Consider the following 24,103-nt stretch of genomic DNA (forward strand, 5'->3'; position numbering starts at 1 on the left):
GGGTTAGCGGAGTCTGCAACCCGAAGTGTTTGTAACCTGAGGTACCACTGTATTTTTACATGGATAACTTAAGAGTTCTGGCACCTAGAAGATGCCAGAATTATTGTAATTATTACATTTATATCCAGCCTTTCTTTCACAGACATAAATGGAATTTATTTTTACGTAGGGTTCAAAGGCATTCTCCCATCCAGGTATTGACCAAATCCAGGCTTGCTTAGCTTCAGCAAATTTGTTGCATCACGTGTCTTTAGATCATACCTAATTTATTATCTTGGGGGGGAAGGAGGAATCTAGCAACTTTCTGATATATATTTTTTACAACATTTTAATGCATTCTTTAAAAAACACAAATCATTGATTTTAAAGGAGAAAGGGTTGGACGTCACAGCAAGAATACACACAGATGTAGAATGCTAGCATACATTGCACACCATGCTCATGGAGCGTGTACGTTTACTATCAACATCTAGTGAACACAAGAGAAGACTCAAAACAGATATAATGTTGGTTGTATAATAAGTACATCTATTATGTAATAAGTGCACTAGTAATGTGGTCACAATCTACAGAATTATGCAACTGTGTGAGCAGCAGAGCTTTTTATTTCCTGTTTTCAAATAAGACTTTTATCCTTAAATGACAAGCTGCTTTTTATATGTTAAGCTAGTTTCCAAAAGGATTTGCAACAAAGCATAGCCAGATATTTCATCTCTGATCATGAATTCTACACTTAACCTTTGTTTCATGTACAGAGTATACAGACCCTCTTTCTGATGCAGGCCACACTTACTTCATTTTTACTAAAGCCAAGAGAATGGTTTCTTTCAGAGAGCTTCTGGCTAAAGCAGAGAACTGACACCAGGTCTCCAAGAGCTATCATTTAGATGACCATGGCTGCCTATTAACATTACTGTTCCTGGGGTTATGATCTACTGTGGGTAAGTTGGGGTGAAGAGCTCAGCATCTAGAATTGGTCTGCTTGAACATATGGAAGCAGCACTGAAACCCCCCATGATAAGGGTGGATTATAAAGCTCTTTATAACATCTGGGCAGGATGTCCCCAGTGACAGACTTGTATTTAAAGTCATCCTGCTATAAATCAAAAACCTAACAGTGAAAGCCATTCTACATTCCAGTTCAGAAAGCCATACTTCTAAGGTCCAGTTCAGAAAATTCCCTCACTGTGCAATGATACGAGTACAAGATAAAAGCAAATGGATCTAGCTCTATAAAATTTCTCAGTATATTATTATTTATTATCATTTCTTTTATACGCCAACATATTTTTATTCACAAAATATGCAGGCATCCTCCAGCTATAATCCTGAAAGTACAACATTTCAAAATCAGAGTCAGTCTTCAAACGCTATGCATCCAATAAATCAGAAAGCATGGTCCTTAACAAATTTGCCGTTTTTAAGCAAATGCTTAATTTGTGTACATGTTGTAGGCTGATAATCTAGTGTGCAGGGACCATATCACTTACGTATTACCGGTATGTACTGTGTGTGGAACTCAGTACAAATAGTAGTGAAGCTAGATAGGCCACTCTAAACTCAGGTATCTTCAACCTATTTATTTATTTATTGTTTTGCCTGAATTTTTATTGAAAGTTTTCAATACAGAATACAATGATTACTTTTTTTAGATCCAGGACCTACTTTTAACCCAATCTGGCATTTGGGGACCCATTTCTTAATCTTTTATCATATATTTGCATGGTGGTAGCACTCATGTTGCAACCCACCAGTTGAAGAAGACCAGTGTTGACTCATCTGATGGAATGACCATCTACAGAAAAATTCCTTGCACATAGAAAACTAGATGTCAGGGAGAAGGGTTCTCGTCTAGCCTCGCCCTGATAGTTGCCAGTTTCCCATTAGAGGGAAACACTAACAGGGCTTCAGGGATGTGTGTTTTGTCTTGCTCCTGGAGCTATGTGACATCTCTGGCCCTTTGTGTGTTTATGGCATACTTTGGGAGCCCTGTGTATCTGTAAAGGCTACCTACACGAGTGATATGATCAGGGTTCCCACTTGCACAAGGAGCCTTTAAATGTATAAGTCACCCCGATGCAGATATCCACTGTAAACAATTCTATGGTCTGAAAGTCACATGGCTCTGGGGGATGGGCTAAAAGTGTGCGTCCCAACTCTATTCAGTGTTCCCTTTTCAGGCAATAATATGTTAATGCCTGAAGAGGGCTCTGCTGCTTCTGAGAACAGAAACACTGTACAATTTTCTATTAACCTACCTTATCCTTAGTTTCAGATTTTCAGGGAGACTGGCTCAACATTTTAATTGAGAGAATGCAATTCTGGCCAGGGGAAAATTAGATTTAAGAATTTATCTTTGGGAAAGTCTACTAGTCATCATGACATTCAGCATGGCTTTGATTGTGTAGATGACAAAGAATGTTAGATCTGCTTTCATGAAAGCAAATGTGAAATTATGTCAACATGATGAGGCTGAGTAATTTGCTGAAAGTTAATGGGATGGCTGCTTTAAATTGTCCCATTAGTTGATGTTTACCTGTGAATGTTTCTATTATTATTTTTGGAGCTGTTGCAATGGGGGGGGGGGACTTTTGATTCTAGTTGTCATGGCAATTGCTCCATTTTGTTTATGATGTAAAACTGTAGGGGGGTGGTTGTTAGATTGTAAAAGAACAGAACAGGAGAACGAGAGAATGGAAACGAAGGAGGTATTATCAGATCATAAATTAGAAAAGTTTTAAAAAAGCATCCTCACAAGAAAACACAGCAAGCCAGAAGATTAAAAGCGATTCTACCTTAAGGATACGTCGGCTAAAAATAGGCTGGTCAGAGAGAAATCCATGACTGAGGCGAGGGAAAGCCATCTAGTCAATGTGTGGCAGGAAAGACAAAGAGGTCAAGACAAATGTTATGATGGTAGAGAAAAATGGTTCAATCAGCATAATATATGAGAGGGAGCCCAGTATGGATCAAACAATTGGTATCACAAGGTGAAATAATAAATGGAACAGCAACAATAGATTTAAGACGCATCATTCAATAGCTGTATAGGTGGCATCAGAATGTACAGCTTTCCATTAGGTCAGTATCACAGACTTCAGAACTACAAAATAATGGTGGCAGTGGTGAGTGGGGATCTTATAATTCCTCAGCTTCACAGGACATAGTTTAAGATATTTTCAACATTTCTTTAAAGGACAAGAATTGCTATCCCTTCAGCAACCATGATTTTATAGGCACGTGTGTTCCTTGGTAAGTGATATATACCCACTAAGGAAGAATCTAGACAAATTCCAGTTTTCTAATGCTGGCATACCTTAACCATTTGGGAGTTCATGTTTTCCATTTTGAATAGATATGTTTAAATATTCGATTTTCAAACTTTTCTACTCTCATATTAGGATTTTGAAAGTGACCCGAGTGTCTGTTTAACTATATGAAGCTGAAATTCTAAATAAGCTTACTTGAAAGCAAGCCCCATTGAATACAGTGGTACTTACTTCAGAGTAAGCATTCCTAGGATTCTACTACATGATCTTTGTATTTGAGATTTGAGCTAAACTGTAAAACCATTCACAGGGCTGTATGCCAACCTGTCAGCCACAGTAAATCTCATTTATATCCAAGTATGTTAAGCCCTAAAATAAAGTGTAACTTGAGTTACTGTACATACTTACAAGTGGTTTAAATATAGAAAAACATGAGCCTGACTGCTTTGCCAGTCAACCCGTTTGGATAAGGCTAATGCCTGACAACCAAGTAAACTCAATTCATCTGCTTGATGTACTAGAAAGGAGATAATTTCTGTATATGGTTATGGGTGCTTTCTGTAAAGCTCATCTTTCTCATAAAAGAAAGAAAAATCAAATGGGATTTAAAAATCTAATTCATATAGTATCATTACATGTATCAAATGTTGTTGTCCCACCCCCCTGCCAACAGCATATAAATACCCTGGAGTCAAGCAATTTAGTCCTAAAATGTAATTAAGTTAGACGTGGAATGTGGACCAGATTACAGAACTGGATACCAGAAGCATTGCTCCCCTGTTCAATAAAAGGAAGCGGGGGGGGGGGGGAGGGAACTGTCTACTACCATGGAAGAACTACCAGTGCTTCTGTGAGTTTGGTTGAGGGTTGTCTGAAAAGTCATAAGTTGCATGTAGCATCTGCAACACAGATGTAACATTTTCATATACTCATCCTCTGTCCTGAGGCAAGTCTCATTGAACTGCATGTAAATTGTTTTAGTTGAGTACACGAACGATTAAAATCTTAGCTGAAGGACAGATCAACATGCGAGATCTACACATTTGTTTTGGTATAACTGCTAGCAACACCAAATAAGAAGCATCTCTTGGAAAAGAAAATGAAAAAAATTAAGTTGTTTTTGTAGAAAACAACTCATGTTGCCCAGGGCTGAGCAAAGACAATCTACAACACTCTTGGAAACAAATGGTCATGATTTTAAGTAAAACGGTTGCATGACTTAATGAGAGTAGAACCCACTTTCTTTCCACATCCGATTTCTAACTACTTTGACAACAGAGAGGACTCTCGACAGCATAGAAGAACTTTGGTTCTTGTTCTGAACAACACTAAAACAATAGAGGGCAGCAACTGCTTTATTCCAGGGCAGCTTTCCTCAACTTGGTGTTCTTCAAACATCTGGAGGGCACCTGGTTGGGAAAGGCTCCTCTATAGAACTGGGAGGAGGAATTTCAATCATAGTCAATGCCCAATATATCACTGACTTTTTGGAAATACATAGCTATGGGTTGCAAATACTTCACGGTTCCCCCTGAATGTATTTTTGCATACACTGATTATATGATTGTTTCCTAGTAAATGTCTTGTACATTCATTTTGATTTGATTTAGTAGATAGATAACAATGGTAGCATTGCTAGTTGTTGTTTTTTTTAAATACCCTTTCTATACAGTTTCCCCCTTTCTTTTTACTTTTATTAAGTATACTGCAATAAATGTCAAGAACTGTTACATGTGGTATATTTATTATCAGCTCCTTGCTTGTTTCTGTGCGCAGGCATATTTATAAAAATTCAGTAAAAGCTAGTCAGCAACAGGACAAACTGTGGCACTTGATCAAGTTTTGCAAAACAAGAGTATAGCAACACCCCTCTCCATTTGTTGCAAATGCTGTATGCTTCAACCAGAAATTCGGTCCCATTAAAAAGTCCTATCAGACTTCAGCAGAAGACACACTTAATTTCGTGTTCTGAAGCAGTATTGTTCTGAATGTCTGTTCTGAGATACAAAAACAGTGGAGCGTTGCTGCTTTCATGTCCTGCTTGTGGGCTTCCCAGCAGCATCCGGTTGACCACTGTGAAAACAAGGAAGCTGGACTACAAAGATAGGATGTTTTTTGCCCAGAGCTGAACTTTTCTGGCAACATCGCCAACACGAATTTGCCATTTTTGTGCAAAATCAGCAAAAACGGCACTGCCGACATGGGTTGCCATATACCCGGATTTCCCTGGACATTTCCCCACTGATTTCCGCCCAGACACTGCCGCTGACTGCAGTATTTCGGATATGTCTGGGAAATTATGGATATATGGCAACCCTAGTTCTAGCCTTTCGGCTTTTCTGTTTTTGATGTTCTTAAGTCTGTTTGGGTTGCTCATGCATATTAATTATGACATATTATTTTTATTTGTGTGTTTTGCTTGCTTGTTAAGGCACTTTGAATGATTCCTTCAGGATGGGAAAAACGGATATTAAAATAATAATAATTAAAAATAAAATAAAATACTGTTGTCCTTCACCACTGTCTTCTTGAGAATTTATGAGCCTGATTTTTTTTTTGATTTTTTTTTTTGCTTTGAAAGCAACTGAAAATGCTTGGGGAATTGTATGCAAGCAGATCATGCAAAATGCATGATTGATGAAACAGATTCAAACATAATTGTTTCAGTTTCAGTTAAATTAAAAGAAATACATTTTGGGAAGTTTGAGCTGATTTTTAATTTTTTTTAAATAACTGTAATTTTGAACTGGAAAAAAGAATACTGGCACCATGTTTTTCCGTGAGAAAGATGTTGTCAAACAGAATAGATGCATTAAGCTAGTACTACTTAAGCTATTCTTAAGATAGCATAGGTTCAGAACAGAATATGCTCAAAGAAAATTATGCAATTTCCATTTTAATTAAATTATTACCCTGTCTCTTAAAAAACCCTTTTAAGACAACTCCTTCTCTCAGAGGCATTAGCAGCTGCTGACTGTTTTTTCTTTACTGCCACCACAGAACATGTAATCTGAAATAACACATCCTCCCATATAAACCAGGAAACAACTTTAGGAAATAAAGTCCATCACTGAGGCTAAAGAAAAGATACTGCTCAAGTTAAGGAAGTAAAGATAATTGACACCAGGTGGTGTCACAGGAAAGGTCCCAGGAACTGGAAGAGAAAACAGAAGGACTGAGGAGCCAAATAAATGTCCTAAACATCCAGAATCATTAAATTTTGTACGTGTGTGTGTGTGTGAGAGAGAGAGAGCGAGAGAGAGAGAGAGAGAGAGAGAGAAAATCACAAACAGTAAGTACCATAATCTGATTACTTGATGATCCTGCTGAGTGACTGGAGCTCAGTTTCCCCATGGGATACAACGCATTTGAGAAACTGGGGCATGAACATATTTCATAACATGAATGCTTCTAAATGCAGACTGCTTTCATGCGTAATTGAGAACATCTGGGGACTGCTTGCAACGTTTTCCATCTTTTTAAAACGTAACATATTTCTGACTGGTCTCCATTCAATGGTTTAAATTTAATGGTGACAATTCTCTTCTGGGAGTAAATATCAGGCATCACCAGTCACCAAACACCTTTTCCTTACTACTCTTTCAGGTATAATCTTGTCTCAGGAACTTATACTGATACGGTTTTGTTCATAAAGTAGCACAAGATTTCCTACATAGATAGTTTGTGTATGAAAGCCTCTAAATCCTACTTTATGAGGTGCATCCAGATATAATTTGCCAAGTGAAACAGAGCAATATCATAATATAAAGTGTGCTGTCCTACTTCTGATAAAGTACAGGAAACATTTCCCCTACAGAATATATTTCACAGTAGTTTGTATCACAGTGAGTATTGTGTAATTTGAAAAATAAATTCCTCTTTTTCTTCAAAGTTGTCATATTAGCTTAAAAAGATTACTCATAGGGTATACTTCCTATGATCAAGGGCCTCCATAACATTCTGAATTATAAAGATAGAAGGTTCTAGAACCTAATCAGTGTTTTTTCAGCACTCATTGATTCACTGGCCTTGCTGACAGGTTTTTTCACATACACTGTACTGATTTGATGGCATATGAGGAGGGTATCAGGATGGCAAAGGCTGATCTAATGTCTAGCATATTCATGGATTACTCAGCTATATGGCTGCCCTCACAGGAGATGATACAGAATCAATCTGCAGCATTGGCACAGCATGCATGCGCATGTTGAAGCCAAACACCAGGCTTCTCCATTCCCTTGTTGTTTGTTGTTGTTGTTTAGTCATGACCCCATGGACCAGAGCATGCTAGGCACTCCCGTCTTCTCTCCATTCCCTAGTAGCTGCAAAGGCTGTTCTCCATGGCAGCCACTTTGGGCACAACAGCAGCAGAATTCTGCGCCTTGAATTCACTAGCCAATATTGAACCAGGCATGTCTTCTTGTGCCTCAGTGTTCTTCAGCTATGAAATGGGATCAATGTTCCCTGAATGGAATAAATGCAATATCATACCTATATGCATATTGTATGTTTGACATTCTGTGTAGCCTTTGTCACCTGGAGGAACTCGTGCTTAGTTTCATTTCCAGATTCCTGCTTGTGCTGTACAGTATTTGAGTATGGATTGTTTATTAATTTTATTAATGACAGCAAACCTTTTAAAAGCATAAGCAGTGGAGGTCCAGCAATAAAATAACTGCCGTTTAATAATTATAAAAGCTTTGGGAAAATTTTTAAACAGTTCTTTTGCCTATTTTTCATCTCTCCCACGAAAACATCCCTACTATGGATAAATAACTGTGACTATTACTTATTCCAAAACTGCAATCCTTAAATACAAAAACTGCGACATTAGGGGGGGAAAAGAATTTGGTGTGCTCTTTCAACTTGCTTTGGTTTTTGCTACCACATTTTCAACCAAATGTCTTTGTTCATGGAGGCTAGAAACTTATTTTAAAACAGATGCAGAGATCCTCAGAATCCAAATGGAGCCTTTAGGTCAAGGGTTGACCCATATGCTGGCTAAGTTTGGCCCGTCCATTTTATAATTTCCCATACCAGCATTCATTATTTTACTTGCTGTAAAATCTAAGCTGCTGTGATAAAGCTCCTGGTCCTATTGATCAGTTGATGCCTGCTCTATTTCACTACTCTCAAGTTTAAAAACAATATTCTTTGAAGTAATTTCCAGAACACCTCATTCATTTCAATTTTTTTGCTTTTTGCTTTGCTTGTTTTTGTCTCTACCTCATACAAAATGCACAAGAAGACACTTAATAAAGTTGATTGCAAATCCCTGAGGAGTGGGGGTGGGAAATAGAACAATGCTTTGCCTAGAAACAAACCAAACAAAATTGCATCTTTTCAGTTCACTGCAGGTGGAAATCCTGTTGTGGACATGTATATATTACAGCTGAACTCAGTCCCACTCCATTAAAATTAAGTAGAAAGAAAATGAGTCAGAGGAAGGATGCCCATATGCTAGCTTGTATGACGTTAAGGAAGGTTTATTAAATTCTAACTTTTATAGTTTAATGAGGCAGTCTTCCATATGGATGAGGACCAAGAAAAGGAAAGATGAAACAAGTTTGCTATCAATTTCCTCATTGCCCTATGCTCTTTCTCTGCCTTTAAAAAAAAAATCTCATTTAGCTGAGAATCATCTTAAATTTGGGCTTCGATTTTCTAATACATGCAAAGAATTTAAGGCACCAAACTTCCTCCTGAGTCATCATAGTCATCCTCTTCTTCCAATTAATTTGTTTTCGTTATAGACATTATTAGAGATCTTTGTAAGCTGACAATAATAATAAAAAAGTGATGGAGGAAGAACAAAAGATGAGATAGAGAGAGAAACGTAAGTGGAGTGGGATATGATAGCAGCTGCACACACAATTTTTTATTTTTCACCTTGTTTCCTCTTCACAATTACATCTGTCTGTGCTTATCAAAGCCAGGCTCTAACATAAGCTTTAAAAATGTTCATAGTTAGTATCAGTGCTTACTCTTGGGCCGATGTCTCCTTGATCCCCCTGCAAAACAGAAAAGTCATCGTAATTCTTCTTTCCCCCCATTTCATTTATTTTTTTGTTTAAGCGTTGCTGTGATGAGAGAATTCATTTCTTCCACATATAATAGAAAAGGGTGACCAACTGAATGAAGAAAGGAAGTTTACAAATTAACATTTGACCATGTGATGGACGTCCTTTACACATTTCATGCATGTAAGGGCCTCAGTCTTTCCATTTAAAGGACTGCTTATCTATATGCAAAAAAATAGTTAGGGCACATACAAGGAATTCCTGTGGGATTGTGGTATCAAGAGAGGGCATGGATAAAATATCTGTGGAATTTTTTTTTTTAAAAAAATGATTTTTTATTTCAGGTAACAAGACACATCCATACAAGGAAAACAGAGTTTAGTAGTTGTATAGAAAACAAAGAAAAATAGGGGCTGATGGTTGTAGTTTTAGATGTTCCAAGAAAGACAATCAAATGAAAGTGTCTTTCCATTAGGTTCCATGAGTCAATAAAAGGATATCATGTTGTATAGAAGGTGTGAGTCTCCCCCCCCCCACTGCCTGACTGATATTCCTTTTGTGAAATAATTAATTTGTCCATAAGCACGTTGTCCCACACTTGCGAAATCCAGGCTTCCAAAAGATTTGCATTTAAAGTTTTCCTATTATTCACAGTCACTACTCTAGCTGCAGTTAATAAGTGGAGCATTAGGTGTTTGTTGGTTATGTTCTTAATCTGAGGAGTAAAATAAGATAGTAGGACTAATTTGGGGTCTGGTTATAGCGACTGTTCCATCGTTTGGGAATACTTTTGGGCAAAACCACCATATATGTAGAAAAGAGCCAGGCAAAACCACAACAAACGTAGCAGAGAGCCAGGCAAATTGCACCAGCAAAGGTTGGATGTGTAACAATTAATTTTATATAATTTGGCTGGGCGATGTAATATCTTTAAAGCATTTTCTTGAGCTCTAATTGAGATGCAGCCAAATGGTAGTTTATTCACCATTTGTTTCCAGAGTTGTTCCTCTAATTCTTCTTCAAAATCTTTACCCCATTTTGTTCGTAATGAAGTGAGAGGAAGTTCAAGCCAATTGTGTGAGAAAGTTATACAGCTGGGAGATGATTGCTTTTCCCAGTGGGTTGGTTGAGTTGAGCAGTTGCTCATAACCATTGAAAGTGCTTGAACCCTTATATTTGGCTAATTTAAAAAGGTAAAGGGACCCCTGACCATTAGGTCCAGTCGTGTCCAACTCTGGGGTTGCAGCGCTCATCTCATGTTACTGGCCAAGGGAGCCGGCGTACAGCTTCCGGGTCATGTGGTCAGCATGACTAAGCCGCTTCTGGTGAACCAGAGCAGTGCATGGAAACGCCGTTTACCTTATCTACTTGCACTTTGACATGCTTTCGAACTGCTAGGTGGGCAGGAGCAGGGACTGAGCAACAGGAGCTCACCCCGTCGTGGAGATTCGAACAGCCGACCTTCTGATCAGCACTAATTTAGAAAACGTCTAATTTGGTGTGTCTCTAACCAGTCACATGCTACATCTCCCAAAATAAAATTTATTTCTAGAGCTGTAAGGAGCTTTTGGTTCTGTGGATTTCTTTGATGGCAATCATGTCAAAATCAGAGGGTCCAGGCAGCAACAGGTAACCTGTGGCCCTCCTGATGTCATTGGGCTCCACCCACCCCAACCAGCAGGGCCAAGGGTGTGGAGATGTGGCCTGGAAGGCCAAAAATTGCCCACCCTTCCCTAATGGAACACAAAAGAAATTTGTCTTAGTGGGAATTCCCAGTGGTAACTGGGACTGCAGATTCTGATACAGAAGCCTTGTGCATGGAAAAGCAAATTGCTGACAGTGGACACAGGAAAGAATATGACCCAAAGGCCAAACAGGAAGATGATTTTAAAAAAGAAAGAATTGAGACAACTCTTATTAGAATGCTTAGGAATTTAAGAAATTTTAAGGCAATGTTCTGAATGACCAATCTTACCTTTTCCCCTTTTGCTCCTGGAGGCCCCTGTAGAGATCAACAAGAGGATAGTAAGGAAGCAGCTGATTAATCTACAGTTCAGCTTTCCCCCCTCTAAACTTTTACTAAAACAAATTATTTCAAGTTCCAGTTACAGGTGGGTAGCCGTGTTGGTCTGCCATAGTCAAAACAAAATCGAAAATTCTTTCTAGTAGCACCTTAGAGACCAACTGAGTTTGTTCCTGGTATGAGCTTTCGTGTGCATGCACACTTCTTCAGATAACTTCTTCAGGTATCTGAAGAAGTGTGCATGCACACGAAAGCTCATACCAGGAACAAACTCAGTTGGTCTCTAAGGTGCTACTAGAAAGAATTTTCGAAATTATTTCAAGGAGAAAGAGGAGCCATTTACCTCTAATGAGGAGCACCCCTGATTTAAACTTTCCCCTCTCTTTATTTGTGGATATTAATGCTAGACCCTTTCCCCTGACTTCTATATATTTTATGTATGTGAAATATTCCCCCCCTCTATAGAGATGTATTTAATCATGTGAACCATCTGAAGTGGTACTGCTGAGACCTTGGTTGACTAACTCAGTGACTGACAGCTAGACCATGTTTGGGGACCACAGCGCAGCTGTGACTCTCAGGTGATGGTTTTATTCTTGTTAGAACATAAATATTTTATTCTTCAGTAAAGCTTTCTCAGAATACTCACTTTCTCAGAATACTTTCATGAGCCCTGGTCCAATTAGTACAACCTAACTAGGTTCACACTGTTAAATCAATGGATTTTAGATACCGTGGAGCAGTGCCATGCAGCTTCTCCTCCTTACGCTTTTGCATATAGCTGAATAATGACACTTTTAATTCATCCACAGTGTGCGTGTGTTACTCTGAGCGCAACTTACTGGTTTGCCATCCAGTCCAAGAGGCCCCTAAAACAAAAGAAGACAACAATGTGTTATAAAGCAATATTATTTTTGTAGCACAGTAAATCCTGCCTTCCCACCTCAGAGGGTTTCCCCACATGATCAATGAAAAGCATGTCCCAAGGTCATCACAGTCTTTGCACAATAATTCTGAAAAAGCTCCTTTACAGGCTAATAATACAAGAGTGCAAGACTGGCATATAGGGTCTTCAGTGTGGTGCTACCCATCCTTTGGAATTCCCTTCCATTGCATATCAGATAGGCACTTTCTCTGTTGGCTTTTTAGTGCCTGGTAAAGACATTCCTCTTCCAGCAAGCCTTCTAAAACTTTGATCCCAAGTTGGTTTCTGTCCTGCATCTGAACTGATTTCATGTATATGATGTTTATACTTTAAACTTTTTTATATTTATAGGTGGGTTTTTAAAATTAAAAATGTTATTATATGCAATTGTTTTCAACTGTTTTTATATATGTAACTGCTTTATATATGTCATTATATTGTAAAGTGCTTCAAGATGCCTCATGAGAAACAATTCATAAATGAAATCATCATCATCATCATCATTGTTGCTTTTGATGTGTCAGTACTCACCAACAGAGAATACCAGCACCTCTTTCTTTGTTTCTTTGCTGTCTATAGCAGCCATGATGTTCTGGCACCCATGACACTTCATTCAAGATAAAAGAGTGCCAGCAACTCATTGATTTATTTGTTTTTTACCAAAAAGTACTGATAATATTGATGCAGAACTAGCAAGACATCCACCCATGGCTCCTTTGGGAAGAAGGGGAGGATAGAAATTTAATAAATACAAGAGACATGGAAAGGAGTAGCCTCATTGTGTGGGAGTGTATGGCTGTGCTCCCCCCTTACAAGTATTTATTAACGCATCAGCACAGGAGAGGGTCAGAGCAAATTATGACAAACAAAGCCAAATGAGAAAATCAACAGCAATGGTGTTCATGTTTTTTTTTTAAATGGATGCATCTCACTATTACAATTTTAAATGAGTATTCCTGCACAGGGTAGGGGGAATTCAAAGGAAGAGAATGGGATAAAAATTAATGAAATTATGTAAGTGCAGAATGAGGAAGGCTGTGCCACTAATCAAGTCACATTCAATACTTATTAGGTGCCTGACGTACATTCCAAATAATAAACCTAATACATATGAGCATACTATTTCCTTTGGGCAAATAATATTGCAATTTTGAATAATGTGAAAATGTGATATCCTCAGGACAATAGTACAAACTTAAGAGACAATTTGTTGACTTTGTACACTATTAATTGCACAAAACATTGATCATGTGGGAAAACCCTAGACATTTCGAAAGGTGTTTAATTATTGAGCAATATTTTGGTTGGTTGTTTTCGAGGCACCACATCCTTTTCTAATTCTTTGTAAAATGGAAACCAGTTGGCCTTGTCATGCAAGAGTTGGTACCCACCCTTTAATGTGCTACTTTATTTGGAGGCTGTCCCTCACTGCATCTGCTTACTAATTTTAAAAATGATTAATTACTAGCAGTGGTAAAAGCAGGGTTGCCATATTTCCCAGAAATCCAAGTATTATCTGGATTAAAGAAACTGCAGATGGTGCCTGGGCAATGCATCACCTGGTTTAGATTCTAAGCTTTTATGTGAAAAAGAACATTTCAAGTTGCAGAGAAAAACAGGAAAATGTGCCAATCACCTGGTACTTAGTAAAAAGTTGTTTCTCCTCCCAAAGTTGTTTCTTTGTTCTAGGCAATGATGCTTAACCTTTAGCCATTCCTAACCATCACATGTGAATGGAAAAGAGTGGCTAAGTGGACCAAATGGTCACCCAAACACTTGAAGGACAGAGCTTAACATTTGCTGAACACCTCTCCACTCCCCCAACTTCTTTCTAACAGCAAAGGTTTTGCTTGTTGGTGAAAAGGTTCTGCCTCTTTTTATTTGCCACTCTGGGTGATGGTGGGCACTGCTACCGCTGCATTTCTCTTTTCTGCTTGTGTATGCATGGACTCTTAAATTAAAAGCAATTATATATATATATATATATATATATATATATATATATATATATATATATATATATATATATATAAAGAAGCCGTGTGCTATCAATGAGCAGATCAAAAAACCATTATCAGAGTATCATAGAATTTGTAGAGTTCAAATGGTGATCTAGTCTAACCCCTTGCAATGCAGGAATCATAGCTAAAGAATCCCTGACAGGTGGCCATATAAAAAGGGTTTTAAAAACTCCATTGAAGTTCACCACCTTCTTAGGTTGTCCACTTCACTATTGAACAGTTCTTTCCATCTGAAAGTTCTTCCTAATGTTTAGTTGGGATCTGCTTTCTTGTAATCTGAATCTACTGGTTTGGGTCCTGCTCTTTGGAGCAAACAGAAAACAAGCCTGCTTAAGGTCACCCAGCAAGTAGTGACAGAGAGGGTAAAAGATTTTTCTTCCCTGGCATTGTAATCACCAAACACCCACAAGCCTTTCCATGGGTTCTTTTGTCACTGCTCAGTTTCTTGGCAACTAGTAGAGAGATTTTTTAAAAAAAATAGAAATCACACAAATGAAGTAAGATTGTCCAGCTATGTCCAATTTAAATATTTGCTGTTCAGTTTTCTGGGGCTGTGATATGGCAACCCTACATAACAGTTATGTTGTTTTTTTAATAAAAAAAAATATTTCTTTATACAAATATAATGACAGTAAGAATCAGCAATCATCACATATATTAAGAGTGTCAAAGGAAATGGAAAAAATGATTTGTAGCAAGGTTGAAAGAAGTGGGGAGAGACGATAGCAAAAGAAGTGGCCCTGAAATTCCTAAACATTTTCTAAGAGAAGTAACACCAAGAGCAGGCTTCCTCAAACTTGGCCCTCCAGATGTTTTTTGCCTACAACTCCCATGATCCCTAGCTAGCAGGACCAGTGGTCAGGGATGATGGGAATTGTAGTCTCAAAACATCTGGAGGGCCGAGTTTGAGGAAGCCTGACCAAGAGCATTAGAAGTGCATGCTTGATCAAATCTCCCTGACTGCACAGAAGATTAGATTGCCTTTAAGGAGAAACCCTCTCAGTGCTGCTTAAAGAATAAAATAAAGTATAAAAGCAACAGCAATGAATAATAAACAGCAGTAAGCATAATAAAAGAAACACCCGGTTGAAAAATATTAAAGTCCAATACACAAATGCTACTAAAAGCAATCAGCACTCCAATACAACAACAACAACAACAACAACAACAACAACCAGAAAAAGCCAAGCTAACCAAATGGGTCTTTAGGTTTTTTGCTAAAGTCCTGTAATGACTGGGCCTGGCAGATCCCACATGGTAATGAGGTATGGCAACCAGAAGGTACTTTGGTGATTGTAAGGGTCGCACCAAAGCACCTCTGGAAGGCTGTGACTGCAGCCAAAGGAAGCAGCAGCAATGGAGGAGGAAGCAGGAAAGGTGCGGGGCAGGGGAAGGGAGCGAGCAAGCGAGCAGGCAGGGATACAAGTGGTGGCAGTAAGATGGTGGTGGTGGAAAAAGAGGTGGCAGTTTGCTGTTCTGAACCAAAAAAACATGCTGACTTGAAACTTGAGTCCCTGAATATGATGGTAAGTAAACATGCATACAATTGGGCGGAACACCAACTCATTTAATTACCAATTTCAAAAGGGATTTTAGAAATACTGTGAGATTTATGCAGCGTGTACAGTATGCACATTCATCTCCTGCAGTTTAGCATCCAAGTAATAAAAGTATAAACCAAGCCTATATATAGCCACCCTTGTATAGGGCCTTCATAAAACATCAAAATAAAGTTTCAATCATCTGGCCACGTCTGTATCCTAAGTGGCTGCATATGGAAGGCAGACAGCTGAAAAGTAAAGTCATTCCATTACTGAGTGGCCACTATTGGCAATTGCTGTGTTAATTTTTCATACTGCCATTTTGTATGGTGAAGCTAAATTGGGAGAAATCATTTGGCAGAGTAATGTGGTGAGGGACACACTGACATCATTCTTGCTTAAATGCAGACCTTTATTGCTATAATCAGTCCCACAACATCCATCTGCAGTGCAGATGGAAGCAGATCTTTTCCTGAGTTTTACTATGGACAGCAAGGACCAGATATACCCCAGAGTGGATCCAGTGAGGATCCCACTTCAGAATTTGATTCTTTTAGGGCGAGTTCAGGATTCACTGGAGCTGTGTGGCAGCCACTTAAGTCTACTGCATGTTGCTGCCTATACACAGAGGGGTGATGGAAGTTGTTTGTAGCCTTTGATCATACTGTTAAGCCCAACATTACCCTCCCTCTGAAGCTTTCTCTATATCTGGAGCCTTGGGTGATTGCCAATGTTGGGCTTCACTGCGTAATCAAACTACTGCGATACAACCACTAACTATGTAATAAGCTTTAAGCAAAGACCTGTAGTTCCTAGTTATCTGAATCTAGCAGTTCCAGATCAGGAGCAAATCTGGCCCTCCTCTCATCTGATCAGCACATAAAGTTGTCCCAGCAAGTTCTATACCCAGATCACTCACAGCACACTAAAATATGGGCAGAAGACAAATGCCCCCAGCCACCACACCGCTGCAACATTTTGCCAATAGTATAACCCTCAGGGCAATCTCAAAATCACACTTCTCTTACAATGCCTTTTAAGGACTACAAAGCTCTGCAACTATTTTCTGCAGAGGTAAGGTTATAAATGCTTGAACTGGAAATCTATCCTTAAACTGGCCACAAGCACAAGTATTGGAGATACATTTTGGGTTTATTTTATTTTACACAGTGATACTTCAAATGAGTGAGTCCTCTAATAGGAAAAAAGATTGGAAAAGACCAGAAGGAGTTGTGCAAGGTCAGCCTAAAGATCCATGTTGCTCAGTATCCTCTTTTGGACAGCGGCCAACAAAAAATGCTTCAGTTGCTGTATGGGAAATCAGGCTATTAATCTCCTTTGTTCAGTTGCAGTCACTACTGTCATTCTAGTTTTATGCTGAACTATAATTTTGAGCCTTGCACATCTCTGACCTATGCTTTTCTCCTCTGCAAATACTCACATACAAAGCTGGACACATAGAATGCACTAGTCTTTTTATTAAAAGCATGCTCATCCAGTCACATATATTCTATAGCAGACTGGTCAGTCAATGGCTATCTGAAATTGTGCTCCTCCACTGAGTGTAGTCAAGCTAAGAGAACAGCAATTCTGAATTGCATGGAATTTTTAAAGCGCCCCATGAGGGCAACAGTACCCATTACAATAAGGAAATCCCAGATAATAATTGCACCATATAAGCTACTCCTCAGACTGTTTGAGGCCCCTGCTTTATATAACCTTCTACACAGCCCTTTATGTTTTAGGAAAAGTGGAAGAACAAGCTGACGTTCCATGGCTATATTATGGCTGCATCTTGGCTGATAGCAATAGGCAGACTCAGATCTTGGATTTAGTAGAATATACCATGTGATGTGAATGTCATTTGTGTGTGTGTGAAAATCACTTCTGTTGTTGTTGTTGTTTAGTTGTGTCCGATTCTTTGTGACCCCATGGACCAGAGCACACCAGGCACTCCTGTCTTCCATTGCCTCCTGCAGTTTGGTCAAACTCATGTTGGTAGCTTCGAGAACACTGTCCAACCATTTCGTCCTCTGTCGTCCCCTTCTCCTTATGCCCTCAATCTTTCCCAACATCAGGGTCTTTTCCAGGGAGTCTTCTCTTCTCATGAGGTGGCCAAAGTATTGGAGCCTCAGCTTCAGGATCTGTCCTTCCAGTGAGCACTCAGGGCTGATTTCCTTAAGAATGGATAGGCTTGATCTTCTTGCAGTCCATGGGACTGTCAAGAGTCTCCTCTAGCACCATAATTTGCCTTCATGGATCACTCCTTCATAGATCACTGCCTTGTCGTGGCAAAGGGGCTTGAATAACTCAGAGAAGCTATGAGCTATGCCGTGCAGGGCCACCCAAGATAGACAGGTCATAGTGGAGAGTTTTGACTAAACGTGATCCACCTGGAGCAGGAACTGGCAAGCCATTCCAGTATCCCTGCCAAGAAAACTCCATGGACAAAGACAACAGGCATATCACTTCTGTAATGCTTAGTAAATCTGAACATTCCTCTGTGCTTTAGCATAAAATTCACAGGGCAACCAGCTCAGTCAAACAGTCTGAAATGATGCATGCTGGGGATGTGGGGGTGGAGGCAGAATCTATGAAAAGCATTATTGCTAAGAATATGTATTGAATTCTCTGCTGTCAACTTTCTTCCCACTTTTTGCAATTCAAAATAACCAGAACTTCTGACAGGAGCAGTCCTGATGAATATCAGAATTCTCAGTTGTTCCAGCATTTTACTTCAGGAATTCATGTGCTTTCAGAAAGGCAACCTTAAACCTTTAAGCTTAAGGTCTTGGGAATTTTTTTTTAAAAAAAAAGGTTACAGGAAAGCAGGACCCTAAAAAACCCTCAAAAGAAATAAACACACATATTTTAAAACTCCTATCAGAGTGCTTGTTTACTCCTTTAAAAATACCCTTGTTGAAAATAAAATTCTTCCTTTGAGCTATTCCTTCTTTTTTAGGGAGCTCAAAGGAATAAACTCCCCCCCCCCTTTCTAGAGGTGTGTGAGAGAGAGAGGGGGGGGGGGAGAGAGAATCAACACTGCAAAATATTCATTTCTTTCCAGAACAACCCAAACAGAATTGAATTTCAGAATAATAACAGTGCAGAACTGAGGAAATCTGTTCATACCTGCTTATCTGATTTATCATTTGCGCATACAGATCCACCATTCTTCATTAACAAATTATACTGTTTACAAGAATTACTAAGTATTGTCACATAACGGTCTGGAGTTTGTACAATGCAGCTGTATGAAAAGGAGTGGTGGGACAGCTGTCAAGAGCTAGCTTTGTTGCTTACAACAGAACAAGAACATTGGAATCTGCAGCTCTCTATATACAAGTTTGCATTGTACGTGGAAGCAGGGCTTTTTGTTTTAAAAAAACATTATTAGTTGCAAATTTGATAATCAGTAAACAAGAGTTGTATCCAAACAGTAGTCCTCCTGTTAAAGCAAGGAATTCCTCCTACAGAATGGTACTTCCTATTCTGCCTGCCAACTCTCCACATCTTCCCAAATCTGCCCCAGAGCATCAGTTGAACCCCAAAAATATTAGTTATATGGCTTGCTGATCAGAAGGTTCAAATCCCTGCCATGGGGTGAGCTCCCGCTGCTTGGTCCCAGCTCCGGCCCACCTAGCAGTTCAAAAGCATGCCAGTGCGAATAGATAAATAGGGACCGCTCCAGCGGGAAGGTAAACGGCGTTACCGTGTGCTGCTCTGGTTTGCCAGAAGCGGCTTTGTCATGCTGGCCACATGACCCAGAAGCTGTCTGCGGACAAACGGCGGGTCCCTGGGCCCATAGAGCGAGATGAGCACCGCAACCCCAGAGTCAGACACGAGTGGACCTGGTGGTCAGGGGCCCCTTTACCTTTACCTTATGTTGGGATTGCATGTTTGCAGTCTAACAATTTTTAAACAGTAGGTAAACTTTGAAGTAACTTAGTTAACAGTAGGAAAAAATAGTCAATCCATTGTTAAACGTGGTAATAGAATTTAATCAAGCCTCCTGAATAATTGGATCCAGGGGTTAAAATATAAGCCTAGCTAGCTTCCCCATGAGCAACTGGCAATTAAGAGAACAAAGGGGAGGTGATGAGCCATTAAGAAATCAAGGAAAAGGGGCTCTGTGCCAGACAGCAAGTGGATAGTGCCCCTGCTCCTTCTCTTCGTTAGACAAAGCAGGAGTCTGGAGGACAGAGTTGGCTGTTATGTGAACTGGAGGAAGAAGATGCAGGCTGGAAAAGCTGAGAAAAAGCCATGGCTGATTTCCTGCTTGAATCGAAGGCTGCCGCTAGGGGGGAAACAAGACCCTTTGGGGTGTTAATGCTGTGAACCCCTCCATCATAGGCTCAGGTTGTATATATTTGCAAATAAACCAACTATCATAAGGACACCACAGTATTTGTGCCTCATTGCCGAAAGGAAACACGGACTCTGGGTGAATGCCTGAAACCCCTGGAATCTCGTACTGCTCAGAGATTGGGGCGGCATGCAATAGTTTGTTTCCTGGGTTTCTTTTCTGGTCTGAGTGCAGCTTCCAGAAAACACCAGACACAAAATACAACTAATCCACAGGACATGCCAACATAACTCTTTTTCAGAGCTGAACTGCTGGCAACAACAAGAAGAAAACATGTTGCTAAATGAAGCAAAGGCACGTCTGGCTACCACATGGATGTTGGAGACAACACCCTGGATATGATTGTCCTGGGGTTTCACGACCTGCCATAGGCAACACACCACCTGAAGGCACATATGCTGCATCAAAGTGCAAAAACACACAATGGTTTATTTATAGACTAATTTATAGCAGTAAAATATATATATAGCAAAAAATGGTGGAGGGGAATGTAAGTTCAAGCATGTTTCTTTTGTAAAATGTACTGTAACATTTATTCTACACTTTTACAGGCATGACATGTGACATTTTATTTTTAGAGTAAATTCTTAGATTCAGAAATATTTAGTCTGCTTTAAGATTCAGATAAAAAAACCCAAAACAAAACAACAACAACCCAGAAATAAGGTACTTAAATAATCTTCAAATTTTATGATGGGAGTGTTCGTGCATGTTTGGTGCTGGCTTGCAGCAGCAGTTACATTTGAAAACCAGATTTATTTGGTGGGAAAATATTTATTTGGTGGGAAATTCACACCCAAGCAAACAGTGAATCTGTCATGCTCTCTAGTGCAGAACACAGTTATTATGACTACTGACTACCTTAAACACATTCCTCTCCCAGTCCACAACACAATGTCAGGCTGATCATCTTCTCTCCCACAGGCTTTTCTCAATGCCACACTGAGCTGCAAATTAGGTAATTAGTAAGCACTCCATTGTATATGAACGCTTATGGTTTTGCCTTCCCTCTCAGCATGTGTGAAATGTTTTAAGAGGAAAACATGTTGAATGGAGTCTGCTTGAACAACTGGGGGAAAGATAATTTCCAGCATCTCGACGGATGAATGAAGACAGTTATTAAAATACAACGTACAAGACAACGAAGTATTAATGGCTATTAGCCAGGTAGCTCAACTGAACCTCCATGGGCAGGAGCAGGTCATATCAGTACCAGAAGCTGGATACGAAGATCAGACAATATCAGCATCTTCATGCCTTGGATGACTTTAAAAGAGGATTTCACAGATTCAAGGAGAAGCCCATCAACAGCTTACCATGGTCCTGAAGCCAGTTTCTTGGTGAGGTTGGAAGAAGATGTCTGTCTGTACCTGTGCCAGTTTCTTGGTGAGGTTAAAGAAGATGCCTGTCTGTACCTGTGCCAGTTTCTTGGTGAGGTTAAGAAGATGTCTGTCTGTACCTGTGCCAGTTTCTTGGTGAGGTTAAGAAGAAATATCAGTTGCTGATATTTCATGGTCCTGAAATATCAGTTGCTGGGCAGAGTGCTCTTAAGCTCAGGTCCTGCATGCGGGCTTCTCATAGGCTTCTCTGGTTGGTCACTGTGAGAACAGGACACTGGATGGGACAGGCCAGCAGGCTCTTCTTATATTCTTATGCCTGACTTGATTTTTCCCTAGGGGCATTAGGCAAGCCTTGGTTGAAAAACAATGGGCCTTGATGTGATTCAGCAACCCATATAGTCTTTAATGTTGTGTGCCTACCAAATTATCAGAAAATCAACCCCGGCTGATAAAACAGCAGTAACAAGAGATGATTGATTTTCAGAATGGATCACAGATAAATTGTTTGGAATGCTAATGCTTCCTCCTTCCACCTACCAATCCACTACCCACAACACGGATTCTAAAACACTAGGCTCTCTTCCCTTCTCTTTCATGTATAAGTTGGTCTGTGAGCGTAAAAATAAATTCATTCATTCATTCATTCATTCTCTTTCATGTGTGTTTCTGATAATCTCACCAGCAGTGTAATCTCCCCTACCAGAGTGTCTAAATTTCATACTCAATAAGATTTGTTCCATTTATTTATTTGTCCACAATATGTTGACTAAATAGAGCATCTAATACTCTAAGGTGCTACTGGAAGGAATTTTTTATTTTATTTTGCCTTTACAAAAAGTTATTTCAGAGGGGATCCAAAAGTAAAAATCAGCTACTGTTTCCACATGAGCTCTAATGAAAATTAAGCAATATTAAGAAAAGAAAATTAAATGCTATTGTTAATACCATGCTGTAAGGGCAATTTGCTTGATTGTAGCTTCCAGTGTCATTCCCTGAAATCACAAGGATCAAGGAATGAAAAATCATTTTCAAATTTAATTTTACTTGGGAGAGAAAATGGGCCACTGGGCCTTAGCACTGAAAATGCATTTGACGATATAGGCTGTCATGTGCTCAAGTATGTACACAACACGCACACACGCGCACACACACACACATGTGTTCCACCAAGGTTCCAAATAACCAGACACTTACTTGCCATTGTTACCATTTTCTCTTCTAAAAACAATGCAACATGGTTTGGAATGACCGTACATTCCAATTTAACTTATGCTTTTTATTAAGCATTACAGCACCATGCTGCATTAATTATGTGACAATCCCAGATTAGCATTTTAAGTGACTGATTGGTTTTGTGAAATAGGAAATTTCTGGACTGAAGGATTTATGGGCTTGACCAAACATCCGTTGGAGGCAGTGTTTAAACATGTTTAAAAAGTAATTTTTGCTAATACAAATTCAAAGACTTTGATTTATTTTTTAAATTGTTGTTTTCAATGCAAAATAAGACATAAGGACAAGACTTATAGAAAAGAGCTACAAGGATGGTAGTTTATTCCAAAAATTCAATTACAATCAGTAAATGACTGTTGCACTATATATTTCCCCTAATTTAGAAGACATGCTGCATGCAAAGTGCATTTAACCTATGTAATATGTATGGCTGATGATCACACATGCTCATGGTCACATGGAAGAAGTATTCTGTGTACTGCAAGTGGTATACAGTGGCATAAAGGATTCCAGTGCACAATTTTCAAAACCACCATGACTGTGAGAAGCTCACTGGATGACCTTGGCCTAGTCACCATCTCTCAGCCTAACCTACTTCACAGGGCTGTTGTGAGGATAAAATGGGGAGGAGAACGAAGTATAAAACACCTTGAGGTCCTTGGGAGAAAAGGTGTTATAGAAATGTAACAAACAAACAAACAAGCAAGCAAACAGTCTTTGCAAGAAGGTATACTATTTCTTTATTTACTCTAGGTTAAAGAGATAATATTTTCAATCAAGATGCTACAGGAACTGCCTGCAAACACCTACCTTTGCTCTATGTTAGCATCTATATGCACTGTGATAAATCTTACATTTCTTTTTACATGTTTTGGGGTGGGGTTGTTTTTTAAACAACACGCAGTTGTGATACTTTTTGTATTTCACTCTGGTTGTTGTTGTTCAGTTGTTCAGTCGTGTCCGACTCTTAATGACCCTATGGACCAGAGGACGCCAGGCACGCCTATCTTTCACTGCCTCCCGCAGTTTGGCCAAACTCATGTTAGTCGCTTCGAGAACACTGTGGTATAAAATTTATCTTGCTAATATTTAATCATTATTTGGTGCTTTTGAATTATGGTGCTGGAGGAGACTCTTGAGTGTCCCATGGATTGCAAGAAGATAAAGCCTATCCATTCTTAAGGAAATCAGGCCTGAGTACTTACTGGAAGGACAGATCCTGAAGCTGAGGCTCCAATACTTGGCCAACTCATGAGAAGAGAAGACTCCCTGGAAAAGACCCTGATGTTGGGAAAGATGGAGGGCACAAGGAGAAGGGGACGAAAGAGGACGAGATGGCTGGACAGTGTTCTCGAAGCTACCAAC

At 39.4% G+C, this 24,103-nt stretch overlaps 1 protein-coding gene across 34 annotated transcripts in view; it reads right to left on the reverse strand.

Moving 5' to 3' along the window:
• LOC117041415 (collagen alpha-1(XXIII) chain-like) overlaps positions 1–24,103 on the reverse strand; it is a 303,092-nt gene that overhangs the window by 34,345 nt on the left and 244,644 nt on the right. For 29 of the 34 annotated variants that reach the window (XM_033140220.1, XM_033140208.1, XM_033140200.1 and 26 more), the window contains 4 exons: positions 12,155–12,181; positions 11,265–11,291; positions 9,254–9,280; positions 2,796–2,864 (listed from right to left, as the gene is read on the reverse strand). In XM_033140220.1, the coding sequence (XP_032996111.1) occupies positions 2,796–2,864; positions 9,254–9,280; positions 11,265–11,291; positions 12,155–12,181 (150 nt within the window). The remainder of the gene's footprint in view (positions 1–2,795; positions 2,865–9,253; positions 9,281–11,264; positions 11,292–12,154; positions 12,182–24,103) is intronic. The other 5 variants (XM_033140215.1, XM_033140198.1, XM_033140199.1 and 2 more) reach the window with 1 other exon arrangement.

This window comes from Lacerta agilis, chromosome 2 (assembly GCF_009819535.1).
Source record: "Lacerta agilis isolate rLacAgi1 chromosome 2, rLacAgi1.pri, whole genome shotgun sequence".
Lineage (NCBI taxonomy): Eukaryota > Metazoa > Chordata > Lepidosauria > Squamata > Lacertidae > Lacerta > Lacerta agilis.